General features: G+C 36.0%; 1 protein-coding gene across 4 annotated transcripts in view; it reads right to left on the bottom strand.

Moving 5' to 3' along the window:
* Positions 1 to 18,126, bottom strand: part of Tgap1 (GTPase activating protein testicular GAP1) — a 76,896-nt gene that overhangs the window by 42,627 nt on the left and 16,143 nt on the right. For 2 of the 4 annotated variants that reach the window (XM_087618590.1, XM_087618601.1), the window contains exons 3-10: positions 15,876 to 16,025; positions 12,818 to 12,859; positions 12,149 to 12,230; positions 8,555 to 8,632; positions 6,875 to 6,938; positions 3,695 to 3,877; positions 1,398 to 1,576; positions 829 to 990 (exon numbers count right to left, since the gene is read on the bottom strand). In XM_087618590.1, coding sequence (XP_087474716.1) covers positions 829 to 990; positions 1,398 to 1,576; positions 3,695 to 3,877; positions 6,875 to 6,938; positions 8,555 to 8,632; positions 12,149 to 12,230; positions 12,818 to 12,859; positions 15,876 to 16,025 — 940 coding nt within the window. 4 annotated transcript variants of the gene reach the window in all.

Genomic DNA, 18,126 nt, shown 5'->3' with positions numbered 1-18,126 from the left:
CGTTCCATGATATGTGGGCCCAGTAAGTTTCATCTATTCAAGCTAGAGACCAAAGAGTAAATTTTTAGATTTACTTGGACTATAAGATTTACTTGGAAAACCTTTCCTTAGCTAAGCATGCCTCTAATGGACAGTTGAGCAAACTAGCACATATAAGCAATCGAATACTTTTTTTGAATACTATTTTTAAATGATAGAAACATACAATTATGATAACCATGATAAAGACAACCATAGGAAGTTATATTTCTCAGGAGCATAAAGGGACGTCTGGTACTGGAAGCATGGAGGCACATGTGGTCATGGTTCTTAGAAAATGTCCTAATGTTCACTAAACAAGTGTAACTCCTAACTCTATTATGTTTAACTTAATGTTCACAGATATTATAGCCCTTACCCATCAAAAAAGGTTCTCTTTGAAATGAATGGAGACTATTACTGAAAACCACAGCTAGTCAAGGTACAAAGAACAAAATATCCTGTGACTCTAAGCCCCAGTTTATACATATACATAATAACTCCTGAACTGTGGGCTCCGAGCATAGGCTGAGAGTGTTAGAAAAATTGTACACCAGAGAATAGGGACATTTGCTTTGTGATTGGGTCGCCTAGAAATGAGAGGAGGGTTCACTTTTGATAGTCCAACAATCACATTGCCTAAACAATTTCTGAACAAACCATCATCCAGGTTATTAACAGAGGAGGCTTTGAGCATATCATATTTCTCTCATATGTATCTACTGTCACTCAAGGGAATGCAAAATGAAGACAACTACTCCCAGAGACACAGAGGAATCCTGAGGTGGATGATGGAAGGACATTCCCTACCTTAAAGATCCACGCCACTACATGAACTGATTGCTTCTCTATATCCACCTCTTCTCCCGAATCCAATTTGTCCTTTACTGTTTGGAACAAAGTTGTACTTGGAGGTTCTATAAAAACACCCTTGGTTGTGGGCCCTTCCTTTTTTAGTAGGTACAGCATGTCCTGAGAAAAAGAGAAATACATCAGGCTTCACACAGCACAGAGCACTAGTTGCTCCTTGGGAACCAGACCAATGGTGTGCACAGGTGCAGTGCAAGTGCTGGCATGGACACAGAGGACCTCAAGCTGGTTTTGTGCTTCAATCTTTTGTTATACACATCCCACCCTAATGTTAAACCTTAAAGATCAGGTAACATTTCTTCATATCAGATTTTCCAAAGTAGTTAAGGGATTAAATCCAACTTTTCCAGTAGATGGTTTCTGAATAGCCCTCTCTCATCTTCCTATTGGAAAGCCAATGATTTGAGACACAATTTTTACTCCACATGGTGATAGAAGTGAAGGGGTCAGGTATTTAAGAAGCAGGATTTTGTCTTAGGAGAGCCAGAGAAAAGCCATGTGAGACATACCAGGATTGCTGAGGGCAGGTCGCCATCCTGACAAATGGAGCTGAGTTCTCTTCCAAACAGTTTTCCTCCCTTTTTAACTTGTGGGATGGTGCATACTTTGTCCTGGTGGGGCACAGAGCCCCTGTCCAACCACGATGTTATAGAAGTTCTTTGTTTCTTAAAAGTTTTTTCCTTCATATCTGAGCAGGAGTTGAGATCATTACATGGGATAGTATAATCTATAAAGATCTTTTACAAAACCAAATTTCAATTGCAAAATGTCCCTATTATAATGGGTTAATTATCCTGTTGTGTTTATGCAACCTTCTTCCCATATGCCCTACACTGTTACTAATCTTAGTGATGTCTCTAAGACATGGTCTTGTGTTCTGTAGTGGGAATTCTCACAAGATGATGCTGTCTAACTCCATACTGTATCATGAAATACTAGATACATTGGTTGAATAAGTTCCCTGAACTATGAACAGGTTGTTGCTTCAATAGTTACATCCATTTTCATAGCCTCCCTCACTTTTATTCTCATTTAAAAATTTTCTATTTTTTCAAATGTCATATGAAGGTCTTTTCATCCTTAGTTTTCTTGTTCAGCATTTTGAAGACCATTGTTAAGTTTATTTCAGCAGCAGCATGTCCCCCTCATGAGAAAATATACATGACTATACACTATAGTGGCAGTTCAGAGCTGAAATTAAGTTTCTTTTTCCCTTCTGAGTTTTCTTTTAGAATATTAGACTATAATACAATTTTAAATGTTACTTAAAACAAAAAAATTAAAAGTAAACAAATGAGTCATATAACACAATATAAATAGTTTTCTTCACTGTAAGACATATTGTCTGCCTGGCTATCTAATGCAAAATTATGAGGGCTGAAATCACAAGTAATATTATATAGATGGACAGAGATGTCTGAGTGTGTGTGTCTGTGTGTGTGTGTGTGTGTTTATTTATATATATGTATACCAAAACACATATCAAAATTTTTGACTCAGAATTATTTCTGTCTAAAGGAAATCCATGGACAAAACCTGGAGCAGAGACTGAAGGAAGGCCATCCAAAGATTGCCTCAACTTCTGATCCATCTCATGCATAGATACTAAACGATGATAGTGTTGATGATGTAATGATATGCTTGCGGACAGGATTGTCCGCAACTTGACAGGGTTGTCCTCTGAGAGGGTCTACCAGCTTCTGACTGAGAGAGATGCAGATACTCTCAGCCAACCATATGACTGAGTCCTGGGACCCCAATGAAACAGTTAGGGGAAGGAATGAAGGAAGAGAAAGGGATAGCAACCCCATAGGAAGCACAATAATATTAATTAACTTGACCCCTCAGAGCTCCCAGGGTCTTAGCCAACAACCCAAGAGCATACATTGCCAGTCTGCAGTCCCTGCTACACATATAACAGATGGCTGTCTTGTCTAGCCTCAGTGGGAGGGGATGTTTTTTTCCTGTGGAGGCTTGATGCCCCAAAGAAGGGGGATACTAGAGGGGTAAGGTGGGAGTAGCTCGGTTGGTGGGGGAGCACTCTCTTAGAGGCAAATAGGAAGAGGGATAAGGTGGGGTATTCTTGGTGGGGGGACCAGGAAGGGGACAACGTTTCAAATGTAAATAAAATTAATAAAAAATAAAAAAGCAAAATTTGAAAGAAATCAAGGGTATAATTGGGAGGTTTTTAAGAAAAAAATAAGGAGAAATAATAAAAGTTATCATTTGAAAAAATAATTCAAAAGGCCCAGTCTATCAATGTTAGGGCCATTTCGAATCTAGATGTCGGTCTAAAAGATATTTGTTATATGGCTTGAAATGAGATTAGGGAGTGGCCTACAAGCCTAAGGTGATTTCTAGTCAAGCCTGCAACAGATTATCTTCAATCCCATACATCTAGTATTTCTATGTAGATTTCATTGCAATAGATTGTCAAAATGTAGTTCATAAGTAATTTTGTGCTCTAATCATGAAACCACTTGATGGGAACATATCAGAATCCATGTCTTAGACCTGCTTATTCTAATGGGGCAAAAATGTGTGTACGCAGCATCTTGGCATACCAGTTTATGGCAAATATCTGCCTGAAAAAAATGAAATGTTCTCCCTATAACCAAGATTAGTCTTCACATCAGAATTTAGAGTTCTTTTAATATGGACCTGAAACTTATTGTTTTAGTATGCTAATATGTTTTTTTTACAGTGTCTCTTTCCTAAACAAGAAAACTATAGTATGCTGCGATATTTTATGACAAATTAAAATGGGAACTAAGAAAAGCCACCTGAAGGAGGATGGCAGACTCACTTTTTTGTTGCTGGCTTCTTGTTGAGTTTCTGGGCTTTAAGATGAATTTCCCATGTACATCAGCGTTTAGATATTTCATGATTACCCCAGGTAGGGAAGGGACTGCTGTAAAATTTCTTAAGTCCCGTGAACTGAAGTTCTTTTGAATATTTATCATTCTAATGTCATGTGGATATTCATGCCCTATGAAAAAATAAAACATGAATTGTAACTACTGTAACTGAATATGGGCAACCCTTCTGATACAATTTAGAATGTTTTGCTGTATTTCTTCTCCTCCTCCTCCTCCTCCCTCTTCTCCTCCTTCTCCACCTTCTTCAGGAAAATATAGACTGTACATTCTAAAACATTAGAACCCTTACAGGGATACTATAAAAATTAAGCTGAGAACTCTAAAAATAATGAGAAAATTTTCAGTGTATCACTTTGTTTAGAGAATATAGACCTAAGAGTGCACTGTATAGGGGGACTTTTGCTGTATTCTTCTCTAACCATTTTAAGACATGTCTGTTGGAGTATTAATACTAATTAATATTTTTACATCATAAGAATCCTACTTCACTCCTCTAGCTTTATATTAAGCAATTTAAATATTTCATACTGCATATATAAAATAAAATATGAGCACTAATTGTCTTCATAAAGGTAATTGTAAAAATCTATACTAGCAACTTAAAAGAACAATGAAAAACCTAGATCAAAAAGAAGAAAACACACCAAAGAGAAGCAGACAGCAGGAAATAATATTAAGTCTGAAATCAATTAGAAACATAATCCATAAAAACCAAGATCCTGTTCCTTGAGAAAATCAACAAGACACATAAACCTAAAACTATCTAAAAGTCTCAGAAATAGTATGCAAATTAACAAAATCAGAAATGAAAAGGGAGACATAATGGAAATTGAGGAAATTTTAAAAAATCTTCAGGTTTTACTACAAAAGACTATACTTGACAAAGCTTGAAAATCTATATGAAATGGATGATTTTCTAGACAGATACCACATACCAAAATTAAATCAAGATCAGATAAACTGATCAGTCCCATAAACCCTAAGGAAATAGAGGAATTCATTAAAAACAACCAACAACAAGAACAGTAACAAAAAACCTAGGGCACGATGGTTTTAGTGCATAATTCTACCAGACTTTCAAATAAGAGCTAATATCAAAACTCCTTAAACTATTCTCAAAATAGAAACAGAACTACAGAACTTGCTGATGAGATTGTAGAGAAACAGGAATGTTCCTCCATTGCTGGTGGGATGGCAAACTTCTACCACCACTCTGGAAATCAATCTGGCTGTTCCTCAGCAAACAGGAAATAGTTGTACCTGAAGACCCTGTTATACTGGTCCTGGGCATATACCCAAAAGATGCTCCATGGCCGCAAAGACACGAGCTCCACTATGTTAATAGCAACCTTATTTGTAATAAGAAGCAACCCTGATGTCCTTTAACCAAAGAAAGGATATAGAAAATATGGTTTACTTACACAATGGAATACTATTCAGCTACTAAAACAAAGGACATCGTGAATTTTGCAGGCAACTGCATGAACCTAGAAAATATTCTGAGTGAGCTAACTCAGACTCCAAAGGACATGAATTGTATATACTCATTAATAAGTGATACTACCCAGAATGTACAGAATATCCATGACACTAAAAGTTAAACCATAAGGAAAGCCTAAGTAAGGATGCTTCAATCCCACTTAGCAGAGGGAAATAAATAACCATGGGAGGCAGACAGAGGGAGAGATTATGTGTGAGTGTGGAATGGGAGGAGAACAGGTCAGGATCAGGTATGGGGGAGACATGAGAGAGGCCAAGGGACCCAGGAGAATGAATGGAAATTTACAACTTTTGGGGTTAGTGGGAACCTCTAGAATATCCCAGAGACATGGGATAGGGGTGCTCCCAAGAGTCAAGGTAGGAAATTTTGCCAAATCATGCAGATGTGAAATTTGAAGAGACCACTTTTTAATCAAACAGGACGCCTGTGGATGGACAGGGACACTAACACGCCTACAAAACTTTCAACCTCAAATTGCTCCTATCTAAATGTAGTGCAGGACAAACTGGAAAAGAGTCTGAAGCAGTGACCAGTCAGTGACAGGTTCAACTTGGGATCCATCCCATGATTAGGCACCAATCCCAAACATTATTACTGATGCAATGTTGTGCTTGCAGCCAGTAGCCTAGCATGGTTGTCTTCAGCATGCAAGCAGCTGACTAAATCAGATGTAGATATTACATCTAACCATTGGACTGAGGTCGACAACCCCTATGGAAAAGTTGGGAGAATTGAAAGACTGAAAGGATTGGAAACATCATAGAAAGACCAGCAATATTAACCTGGACCCATGGGAGCTATCAGAGACTGAGCCACCAACTAAAGAGCATACATGGGCTATTCAGAGACCACAGGTACCTATGTAAGAGAGTGTTTTCTTATCTGGCACTAGTGGGAGAGCATTCTCTTAAATCTGTCGAGACTTATGTCATTTGTATGAAGGTCAACTTTATGAGTTAGAGCTTCAAATTTTCAGTAGCTTTTAAAAGATCAGCTTTGCAAGCATATTTGGTGATCTCAAAATTTTAATTCTTATTCAAACTTTTCTGATAATTTTATTACTATTATTTATTTATTTATTTATTTGGCAATAATCTAGTGATAAATAAAAGAAGGCAACAAATGGAATAGCTGTAATTAAGTCAGGTTGTCTCCAGAAATCAGAATATGATTTCATATTCAGTTGCAGAATTACTGGTCATAGGAGATGTGAACTGAATACTTTACATGGATTCAGAAAATGGCTACATTTCTAAAAATCATTACAAAACAACTATAGAATTTGGAATAAATAAAAAAAATTGAAGATTTTTCATTTTAGATTTAAACTTGTTTCTGTGCGTATGTCTTTTGTTCACATAGATACCTGTTTACAATGTTAGACTTGGTGTTTGTGCAGGTCAGATGTGGGAATTAGATCACCTGAAACTGGAGTTATAGATGGTTGTGAGCTAGCATGTGAGTCATGGAAACCCTTGAGATACATAGCTAGGAGGATTTTCTGTAGTGATCACCAAATGATTTTTTTTAATTTTTTTAAAAATAATGAATATATTGACAATTCACCAAACTCAGCTAGTCCCTCCTTAGATTTCCCTGTTATTACCTTGGAGTAGTCTTGGAGCTTTTCCAGGGCCAGGACAGAACCACAGTTGGTAATCTTCAGTGTTCTGGGAGGCAAAAAGAACCAACCATCACAAATAAACTGACATCAGAGTCTTGAAGAGCCTAGCGATTTCCTTTAAGTATCATTTCTAGCTCTCTAGCAGGGAAATTATTTAGACCAGTATTAAAGATATTTCTTCTAACCACAGGTTTGAGTAAACAGGACTGATTTCAGGAGAAAATCTTTGGGTACTTGCCTTTCCTCTTGGGGGGAGCCTTGGTCTACTGATCCACAATAGAATAAGAAGTTGCATTCAGCCATTACCACTAACCAAGACTAATAGTATTATGAAATTTCTTATGTCTGTGCAGACTGTGTGTGGTGTATTGAACTTTGACTTAACATGAGCACAAAACCTAGTGTCCACAGAGGCATATACTCATGGTGACTATGATGAGTTTAACAAAGTTAACATTCAAAAGATATGATAACTTTGACAACAGTGAACACAAGAGTCTTTGAGGGTGCCTAGAAGTGAAAACAGACTTTGGCTTTCATTGAGAGGTGTCCAGTCTGTGGAGATGAAGGACATGTGTCTATCCTAGAAAATAGGCTGGATGCTCAAAAGAAGTTCTAGGACATAATTACTGCACACAGTGTTAGGGTTCCATTTGAATCGCTTCTCGACCTTTTGGCTAAGATCAAGTGTAGGGTTCCATTTGAAACAATCATCTGAATAGAACATTCTGTTGAAATATTGAGCAGCCTCCAGGAGTGGCTCTAACTGGAATTATTATTAATTTCATTTTCTTGTAGACTCCTATTTAAAACCAATGACATTGTCCCATAGAGTTTTTAAGTTCTAAACTAGCAGACAAAGACACTCAAGCAGACACACCACCAAATACCCATCTACACAACAACATACAAAGAGAGGTGATAATGAAACAGAAAGAGAAAAAGAGAGAGAGGGAGGGGGAGGTAGAGGGACATAAAGACAGATATGTGGATTCTCATTGTACAAACTCACAGAAAGCGATAGACAGGGATGCACAAACACAGAGAAACACACACACACACACACACAGTTACAAAGAGATACACATGCACAGTAAAAATAGAAAGACAATATATACACAGATATGTATGCATAATAGACATAGAAATGTAGACTCATTTATTAAAGATTTATTAAAAGTTAAAAGTAAAGGCACTAGAACATGTATACTTACACATTCACACAGAGAAATAAAAACAAGAAGAAATGGGAAAGACTAAAGAATTACATACCAAATAGGGAGTATAGCCTAATTTTCAAAAAAAAGAAAGAAAAATATTCCCTCTAACATTGGCATCCTTTAAATTAGCTGTGAGCATATGACAAATTAATCACAATTTATTACAGTGGACATGTATTATCTAGTGAAACTACACATACAGCTCAAGCCATTGGGCTATGAGTTTCATTTCACATAAATCTAGACACGAATTCAAGAAAAAATGTCACTCAAAGGACTATTATTATGTCTTCAATAACTTCAGATTAAAAAGGAGGCATTTGTAAAATATGATTTGTAAATGTATCATGATCAAATTTCATCTGTATTTACACATTTCCACATATGTGGATCTCAAAAGCAAAATTCAATTTTATCTCAAAATAGACTGAAAGTAACTTACATGTTTTCTTATCATTGGCAGTAACTTGCTGATTATGTCATTCACTGTATCGAAGTTTGTTGCTGTTACATATAGAGGCTATAGAATGTACAGAGAGAAAAAATGCTATAAAATAACCTGAAAGCTCATGAATACAAAATTAATATGATCTAATCATTATTTACAATTTATAATCTGTAACAACTCCTCTAATGTATACCTTATTTTCTTCCCATAGGTTAAGGCTGGAAGACACTCAGTTTAACATATTTATCTTAGAATTTAGTTCTTGGTACTGAGAAATCAAACATAACTCCTACAGGTTGTGTATGATAAAGGGTGACTGAGAAGCTATGGATGCTAGAGCTCAGCATCCTGGTTTCTCTTTCATTATGGTAGAAGGTAGTCAGGGAGGGCACTTAAAAAGAGAGCAGAGAGGTTTAATTCCTCTCCAACTGGACTTCCATCATTACAGCCTTACTTCCATATGCTTCATATGCACAGTTCTAGGAAAATGAGGTTGAGAAGCAGCACAATTGTTTTTATAAAAATGAAAAGTAGTGAGCACTCTTATCATGTCAGGGTTTGTAAATACTTAGATGGCATATAGATATAGAGTGTTGAAATCTTTTATGGTGATAGATCTGGGAATCCAAAATGAATATTTTAGAAACAAGACCCCATTTCTTAACACTCCCAGGAAAAAAAACAAGGAAACACATACACACACACACACACACAAACACACACACACACACACACATACACACACACACACACACACACACACGCACACATGGTGAGCATAGAACATTTAAAGAAAAGTAAAGCTTCTGATATTTTGATGAATATCTGAAAACATCTGTATAATTTTAAGACAAGAAAGTTTTATTATAAAGAATTCTGCACATGAGTAATAATTCACGTAGGACTTTAATTCACATTATTGTAAAATATTTTGTTTTCAGAGCATTAGAAACATATTAATGTCCAGTTAATGATTGCAAAGATGTGTACATCTCTGATGGTGATTTTCTTTATAAAACAGATTTCAAGGCAAAGAGACTTTTTAAATAAAATATTTCTACAAATAACGTTTTAAAGCATTAAAATTAAAATAGAACTGGTAGTTTTACTATGTATGCTAAAATATTTCTTGAGCCAAGACGAACCACAGAAATGTAAGCAATTCTTAAGAGAGAAGATCGACCTTACAATAGCTCACATGTTCATTCTATGAGAAATAAAATGTTTTAATTGTTCAAAGATAAATAAAAAATGTTTAATGTAAATATATTTAATTATATCTTCAGATAGAAATAACTTTAAATATTGAAATTACATATTAATAGACTAAATGAGATGATATTATCACTAACAAGGTATGAATTTTAAAACACATTACTAAAATCATGTAGGCATGAAGTAAAATGCTGTCCCCGAGCCATGGCATAAGCATTGACTCATGAAGACAGTGAGTTGTTTTCTATACAATGCTAAGACCAAAAGTCAAAATTTTATACATTGGTAATTACTGAGGTCAAGAAAAGAAAAGAACATGAATTTAGGGAAAGGTTTGGGGATATCTTGCAATTGTACAGGTGATTTGGCATTTCTATACTTACATGAAATTATCAAATAAAGATAATTCTAAAATCACCTGCATCAATCTATTTTAAAATATAAGCAGTGTCTGACGGATATACATTCAATCTTAAGAGTAAAGAAAAAAGAAAAATTAGGTGGAAAAATCCTAATATAAAAATAGTTAAAACATTTTCCTAATTTATCCATAGAAAAACTTTACAGGTTTATCTTAAGTAATGAAATACGTTGATGATTCAAAGAATTTTTCTAACTATAAAAGAAAGACTAAATGATAAAAAATCAAAGAAAACTAATAAGAAATTGATATATATATAATATATGAAGAATTATTTCTGAATACTGACTAGAGAATATGGAGAAAGAAAAAAGAGAGGATATTTAAGAAAGGTAGAAGAATGTTTTGATGATCTGATAATATCTCTTCAAAGACAAAAAGGAAATAAACATATAACATGAATAAAAGTTAAAAATTATCTATTACTAATCTTCTGAACTACACAAAGGTTTTTAATAATTATGGTTGGATAAAATATTAAAGCATTAGAGTTGTGGGAGAGAATTAGTAAAAATGTTCATGTTAAAGGAAATGGATCTAAGTCACAAAAGTGTACAATGCTCAGCAATGACAATGTACAATGACAGCTGAAGTCTAACAGCAGAGGCAAGAGAACATTTTCCTATGGGACGTTCTGCTCTTCTGCTCTTCTCTGTCCCGAGGACACATACGGTTCAGTCAAGCTAATGAGTGTTCCCTGATTTATGTCACTGACTCAAAATCTATTTTACACTATATTTAATTACTGTTTTGTATAATGTAGACCTGATATGATTAAGAAATTGCTTTGTGATCTAAAATATCTTCATTATATTCACCTTTGTAAGTCTAGTGCAGTGTCCACAGTGACATGTTAGAATACTGACTCTAGGTCCATTTTATACCCATTAGCATTTATGAAAGACAGAGAGATGTTGATCCCTGAGCCACAGTCTTTTCTGCTTTACATGAGGAAATGTCTTCAATGCTCTACATGCTACATAGTAGTTAAATTTTTGATCTATGTTAAACCCAATACTGGAAAGTAGACAATAATATAAGCATTAGAAAAATAGACAATTATTCCATAGATATTTATGTTTAACTCAATGATAGAACACTATAGTATTGTGAGGTTGTGAGTTTTATCCTAAACACTATACACAAAGATGAACACACATACACACACAGACACAGACACACATACACACACACACACACACACACAGAGAGAGAGAGAGAGAGAGAGAGAGAGAGCACTGTTAAATTTATAAGGGTAATTTCTGAACAGAAGTTATGTGCAAAGATACCCTCATGACTAGATTATTCAAATAAACATGAGGAGGAAAAGCCATGACTTTGTAGCTGGTATTCAAAGGAAGGTATGAGGATGCACAGTAAGAGACCTAAAGAGCACAGAATGGAGATAAAGAGCTAATATATCACTGAACACTTAAGTATGGAGAAAAATTGTAATGCTTTATGATAATATTACATAATAAAAATTGTTTACTAGACATAAATATTTTAAAATGAATAAGGAATAGTGGAAACAACATACAAGTCTATGTATAAGCAATAAGGCCTCAGGAGGGGGCAATTTAATTGTAGTAATAATACTTCACTTGGAAATATATGCTGTTGGAATTATTTGGTTCAATTTTCAGTGATATAACAAAAAGTATTCCTCTTTTTGGATCTCTAGTACATGAATCAGTCTTGTTTCATGTTACTCTCTACATATCAGGTATGAGAATCCTATGTCTGCATTGAATACAGATATAATTTCCACATAATACTGTCTAAATTCTCTTCTCTCTCTGTCCCTCTGTCCCTCTGTCCCTCTGTCTCTCTGTCCCTCTGTCCCTCTCTCCCCATGCATGCTCTTCTTATGTCTCCATCTTCCATTACTTTGCAAACTGACTCCCTCCTAGTCATGAACATGGAAGAGTTTTGGTTTTGTATTCACATACAGTGTCACAGCATGCAATGTCCTCAGTAAATATCTGCATGGGTATTTCTATTTTGTTGTGCTTCTTGGCTTCACGAATGGATCTGCCAAATGAAACAAAAACATACAATACAGCAACATTAATTAGTAGCTTATTACAAGCTAATCCCTGTTAATATTTTTTTTCAGAATCATCTTAGCTTTCAATATAAGAAAATAAGTTCAGCAATATTCATTGTTCGACTGGCGAATACTCAAAGATGTTTCAGAAACAGATATAGTCAGGTAATAACACATTGACCTAAGTAGTATAGCCAGTCCTCAAAACAATGCCTGAAACAAACAGAAGGGTAGAAATCTGCTTGACCTCAAAGGAAGAAGCAACAGATGGTTCGAATGTGCATGCTAGAGTGACATCTACTTAGTGGAATTTAAAATAAGACTTGAGAGTACTGTTTACTACAAAGAGGAAATAATAAATGCAGAACTTCCACTAAATTAAATACAATAAGGATTGGACAGGAGAATGCAAAGCATTATCCATTGACCATCTAATTAACTACTGATTTTGAGACAGAATATCAAGTGTATATATATATATATATATATATATATATATATATATAAACTGAAGCACATACTGCCATTCCTATATCACCAAGGAATTAAAATATTAACACAAGTAAAATACCTTTGTAGAAAGAAATACCACCAAATGGTCTGTTCCATGGAACTGTAAAATTGAAAAAAATTAGAGTCATGATAAATGGTAAGATTTTTAAGGTTGTTATGCATGAAAATATCTTACGTCTGTGGCCGTCAATTATGGTATAGGTGTATTTGGTAGTCTTCACATGACTCCACTTCTAAACGACCTAATTTTTTGTACTGTCATGCTGTCATGTGACACTTTACCACCCCTAAATATAATACTTCTTTTATTTGATAAGAGAGAAACCCTATGCATTAAATAACAATCTTTAGAGATTTTACCAGAGGAGTAGAAAATATTCAGAGAACAAAAGGTGATCTCTTTTGTCAGAGTCTATGACAAATGCTTTTCCATATAAAGAGCAAAGTCACAGAGCCTATAATGCTCAGAAAACTCGTGTTTGTGTTATTTGAGTCAACTGTGTGATGACACTAAGAGTTTGGATAGAAGAATGAAAAGAGCTCAAATTTGGAGTATGCACAAACTTTTCATGTGGAAAAAATTTGAATTTTGGTGTATGCTTGTTTAGAGCAGAAGGCATATGCTGCACAATCCCTGTGAGTCCATCAACTACACTCAATATAACATCAATATGCCATGAGCACATCTCATGAAATATTAGAATGCAAATTTGAAATTTTCCAGAACTCTGAAAATTATACCTGATTCTGATGGTCTAATGACACTAGTCCTTTTTAATTGACTATAAACACCAGTGATATTCTGCTACAGAGACATTCAAATACTTGAGTATTGCATGAGTAACTTTTCATCATTCAATTAAATACTAATTTTTAAGAAAATATAGGAGTATAGAAAGTATTTGTCAAATTTAATTATACTACACAATATTATTGGAAACAGATAAATCTGTGTACTTTTAAAACACAAATAAAATCAGATCATTTTGGGAAGAATGTCTAGGATAAGTAAGATCTTGTCCTGTCCACATTCTTCTTAGAAGACAATGCACCTCTGTCCTGTCCCATGGATCTTGTAGAGTCTTGATGTACATCGCAGATCAAAACATAAAGGACGCTGGTGCTGGGTGGAGGAGCCGTTGGTCCGGCCCTGTGGGCTCACAGGAGGTTAGAGGTAGCTCGCGAGGTCCTGCTGCGCAAGCGCGTTCAAGATGTTGTACGTGCTTCCGCATCTACACATGACTGGCAGGTAGACCAGGCCATTCTTTCAGAGGAGGTCCGCGTGGTCGTCATTCACTTCAGACACGACTGGGGCCCCACTTGCATGAAGATGGACGAAGTTCTGAACATCATCGCCGAAATGAAATGGAAGATAGTGAGAGATCGTCCTCATCTTGTATGAGTCCTGTTTGGATAACCCAGCTGTCTTAAAGCAAATGGTGCTGGTGTCCCTGTGGTCTGTGGCATCCTCTCTGATTCTCCCGAGTCTGGTAGGTCTTTCTGCAGCCAATATGAACATCTGTTGGACTCGCCCATATGACTTGATGAACATACAACACTGCAACCTGCTCTGCCTGCCCGAGAACTACCAGATGAAGTACTACTATCATGGCCCCTCGTGGCCCAGCTCTCCTACATTGCTGAGGATGAGGTTGGGAAGATCGTGGGTTATGTTCTGGCCAAAATGGAAGAAGATCCTGATAATGTCCCTTATGAACACATCACCTCACTGGCTGTTAAGCGCTCCCACTGACGTTTGACCTGGCCAAGAAGCTAATGGACCAGGCCTCCCAGGCCATGATAAAGAACATCGACACTAATAAGTCTCCCTGCATGCCAGGAAGAGCAACCGAGCAGCTTTGCACCTCTATTCCACACCCCAAACTTCCAGGTTAGTGAGGTGGAGCCCAAGTCCTATGCAGATGGCGAAGATGCATATGCTAGGAAGCGAGATCTCTCACAGATAGCAGATGAGCTGAGAAGGCAGCTGGTGCTGAAGAAAGGCAGATACGTGGTTTTGGGTTCCAAGGAGAATCAGGGTAGCACACATCCTGGTTCCAAAGAGGCCTGTCAGCAGCAGAACCTGGCTGGTGGTGACAGTGGCAATGATGGCAAAGATAGCACTGATGTCCAAGACCTTGGGGGCCACCTCTTACAACCTGATTGAGCACTACAGGTTCTTGTATATTAATCATATTGTTCTTGGGAACCTTGTTCTGCAGTCCTGTGAGTCGAATGTCTCTCCTTTCGATGCTTAGGAACCGTCTGCATAACCTGTGTGATCATGGAGACACACCTGGACACAGAACCTGTTGTGCGGGAGTCAAAGAAGCCTGAGGACTTCCGTGCAGCGCCTTCCTTGGCTTCTTCATGCTGCCATCAGATTCTGTTCAGTGCTGTACTGGTTCTGTATATCCTGCAGGTTTCCAAGTCTTGGAATGCTAAACAGGAATTGGGACAACTTAAGAATACCCCAGCGTCCTGCCTTTGCCATTGTTTATCTGGGTTTTCCTTGGAGTAGAACTGTCAAGATAGTCCTCATGCCCTCTGCCTTGTGGGGAGTTAGCCACTCATGCTTTCTGTGGGAACTGCCTGGCCTTGCCCTCCCTCCTTTTGAAGAAGAATGTTCCCTTTCCTGGTGGGAGACAGTGATAGGTTCTGGACTAATATGGGAGCAGAATTTGTAGATCTTAAGGAAAGGATAAGCAGAAATTAAATGGCAATCTCTAACCTTAACAAATAAAATATAAGGAGAACAAAAACAAACAAAAAACAAAAACAAAACAAAAAACCATGAAGAACCTACCTATATGTGGAAATAGATATGGCGAAGAGTATAGAAAGTCTAGAGTCATCATAGAAGGGGAAAATTGAGTTGGCCTCCTGTATACAATCAGACTAAAATTGATGCTATTTTTGTAAACATTTTGGGATGATGAAAGCCTTTGGTGAAAGAAGTTACTAGATACACACCCTTCAATGGTCACCAATAGCCATTATTAGATTATTAGAATGAGTATACTCATTCACTGGGAAGTGAATTACACTCCATTAATTTGACCCACAATTTCTGAAGTTATCCTCTTGTGATCACAGATCTGAACTCTAGTTCTTACCGAAAGGTGGCAACAACATGTCCCATCGGCCAGTATAGGTAAATCGATTTGGAAGCAGCAGTGTTGTCTGACCTGAATGCATCCACTTCATCACCAACCCACAGGTAAGTCAATGGAATGACATGTTTTATCTTAAATTTCTTCTTATTCCTATAAAGAGAATCAAATATCTGTTAGATTAATTTGCATTGTAGTTGGAATTGTGGTAAAACCCAGTTCTTCCTGCCCCAGAGCAAAAAAGGACACATCCATTGCTAAATCTAAGCACAGCTACATTTACAGAAGGCCACCTGTTTCAATAGTTCTTACCTGGATTTAGTTAAGGAGTAACTATTTTGCCTTGTTTTTTCCCATAATACACAAAGGAAATTATTTCAAGATTTTTTTATTTTAATTAATTATATGTAAAAATCTTTCCAGAATAAAAACAAAAATATTGTTTGACTTAATAAAATTTATTTTCTGTTCTCTGTCTCCCTGTATTAAATATTCAATAACCTCATTCCAGTAGCTCCTGTAGAAAACCTACAAAGTACATATCACACAAGTAACCAAAAAGGCAATCCTTTTTTCCAATAATTTAGACAAATAATTAGAATAATGTCTTCCTAACACGCATTCTGATATTATTAGAGGTGTTTTTTAGAAACAATAATATTTGAAGCATACATTTTCTTCTTCTGTCATTCTTTTTCTGAGTAATTTGCTCTCTGGGAATTCTACATTAAAATATAATGCATTTAATGATTTTTTGGTCACTTTCTCCTTTCCATTCTCTCTCCTGACAGATCTCCTCCCCACACTCATGATTTTTTTTTGTATTTTTTAATGATGGACCTAATATTATGTAGTGCATTTGCTGTGTAAACCTAGGTATTGAATTTTCCTTCGGATACTCGTGAGCTAATATGTGGCTACATAACTGAAGATAATGACTCCCTCTCAAATTCAGGGGACAGAATATAACAAGAATAAGTCATGGTTCAAAAATCGTATATATAAACCGTTAATATTCAAAACATGGGAAAACTAATTGCACTACAGAGAAAGATTCCTCATATAATCTAATGTAACATACTATAGTCAAAATACAAGCCATCATGTCATATTTACTTCAAGATATACATACATACATGTCTCAATGATGAGATGTTCATATTTACATTTTATATTCACCATTTAAACATCTAAATGTATATATATATATGCATATATAAAAATCAAAATTCCCAAGAAATGCTTGAACCTGAAACCTCTAACTCCAATGTCTGATAAGAGATAATTTTTGAAAATGGAAATAATGATAATCACTTCTTATAAGCTTGATAACTTTCTTTCCATAATGTGAATGAAAATCTAAAAATAGTTTTAATTACTATTGCAATATGACAGAAGGGACCATATGTACTGCCTTTAAGAAACCAACCATTTCCGTTTCCTTTATTCTCAACACGAAGTTAAGTTCACTTTCTTCTATCAACTACACTTATATGGTAAATGATCAGTTTGTTTCTTTTTACATTTCAGATGAGTTGATTACTATCTTTTTTTTTCAGAGCTGGGGACCAAACCCAGGGACTTCTCTACCACTGAGCTAAATCCCCAACCCTGATTACTATCTTTTAAAATAAAATGTGAAGATTTCCCACTATGGAAAGAAAGGAAGCTGTGTAGAAAAAAACAAGAAAGATGGACAGATTGATAGACACCCAGTCCATTCTTTTATTTTCAGCCTGCCTCAGACACTAACTACCATTTTCTATGAAGGAGCAAAATGTACTCAGTTGGTGTATTTATAATGCATAGAAGAACTATCACCTGTATATTTTATTTTTCTCACAATCTGTGAAATGGATCTTCTGGAAAATGATTCACTGATGATCCAAAAATTTAACCCCTGCCCCCAAAAATGGAATAGACTATTTTATTGATGTCTGTCTGATAAATTTATGAGAACATCACCTAAGACATTTACTTGATAATATCAATACCAGCATCACATCTTTTAGAATAATATGAAGGCTATGATCATAACTAGTGGAGATTATTATTTGATGTGGTCCCAGAAAATATCTCTATGGTCATAAATTCTAATATAACCAAATACACAGTTTCATTCAATCACTTCAGTTTTCTCTAGTGTCTGCAGAATCACCAAGCAAGACTTAGTGCCAGCAGGTTCCCTTGTTAGTGGAGGGATAGAAGCTGCTTCCTGTCTCTTCATGCTAATGTGGAAGCTATGAGGTCAGTA

This window comes from Rattus norvegicus, chromosome 2 (genome assembly GCF_021556685.1).
Source record: "Rattus norvegicus strain SHRSP/BbbUtx chromosome 2, alternate assembly SHRSP_T2T, whole genome shotgun sequence".
In the NCBI taxonomy this organism is placed as follows: Eukaryota; Metazoa; Chordata; class Mammalia; order Rodentia; family Muridae; genus Rattus; species Rattus norvegicus.
Note: the sequence above shows the minus strand (reverse complement) of the source record. Positions and strands in the feature narration are given on the sequence as shown.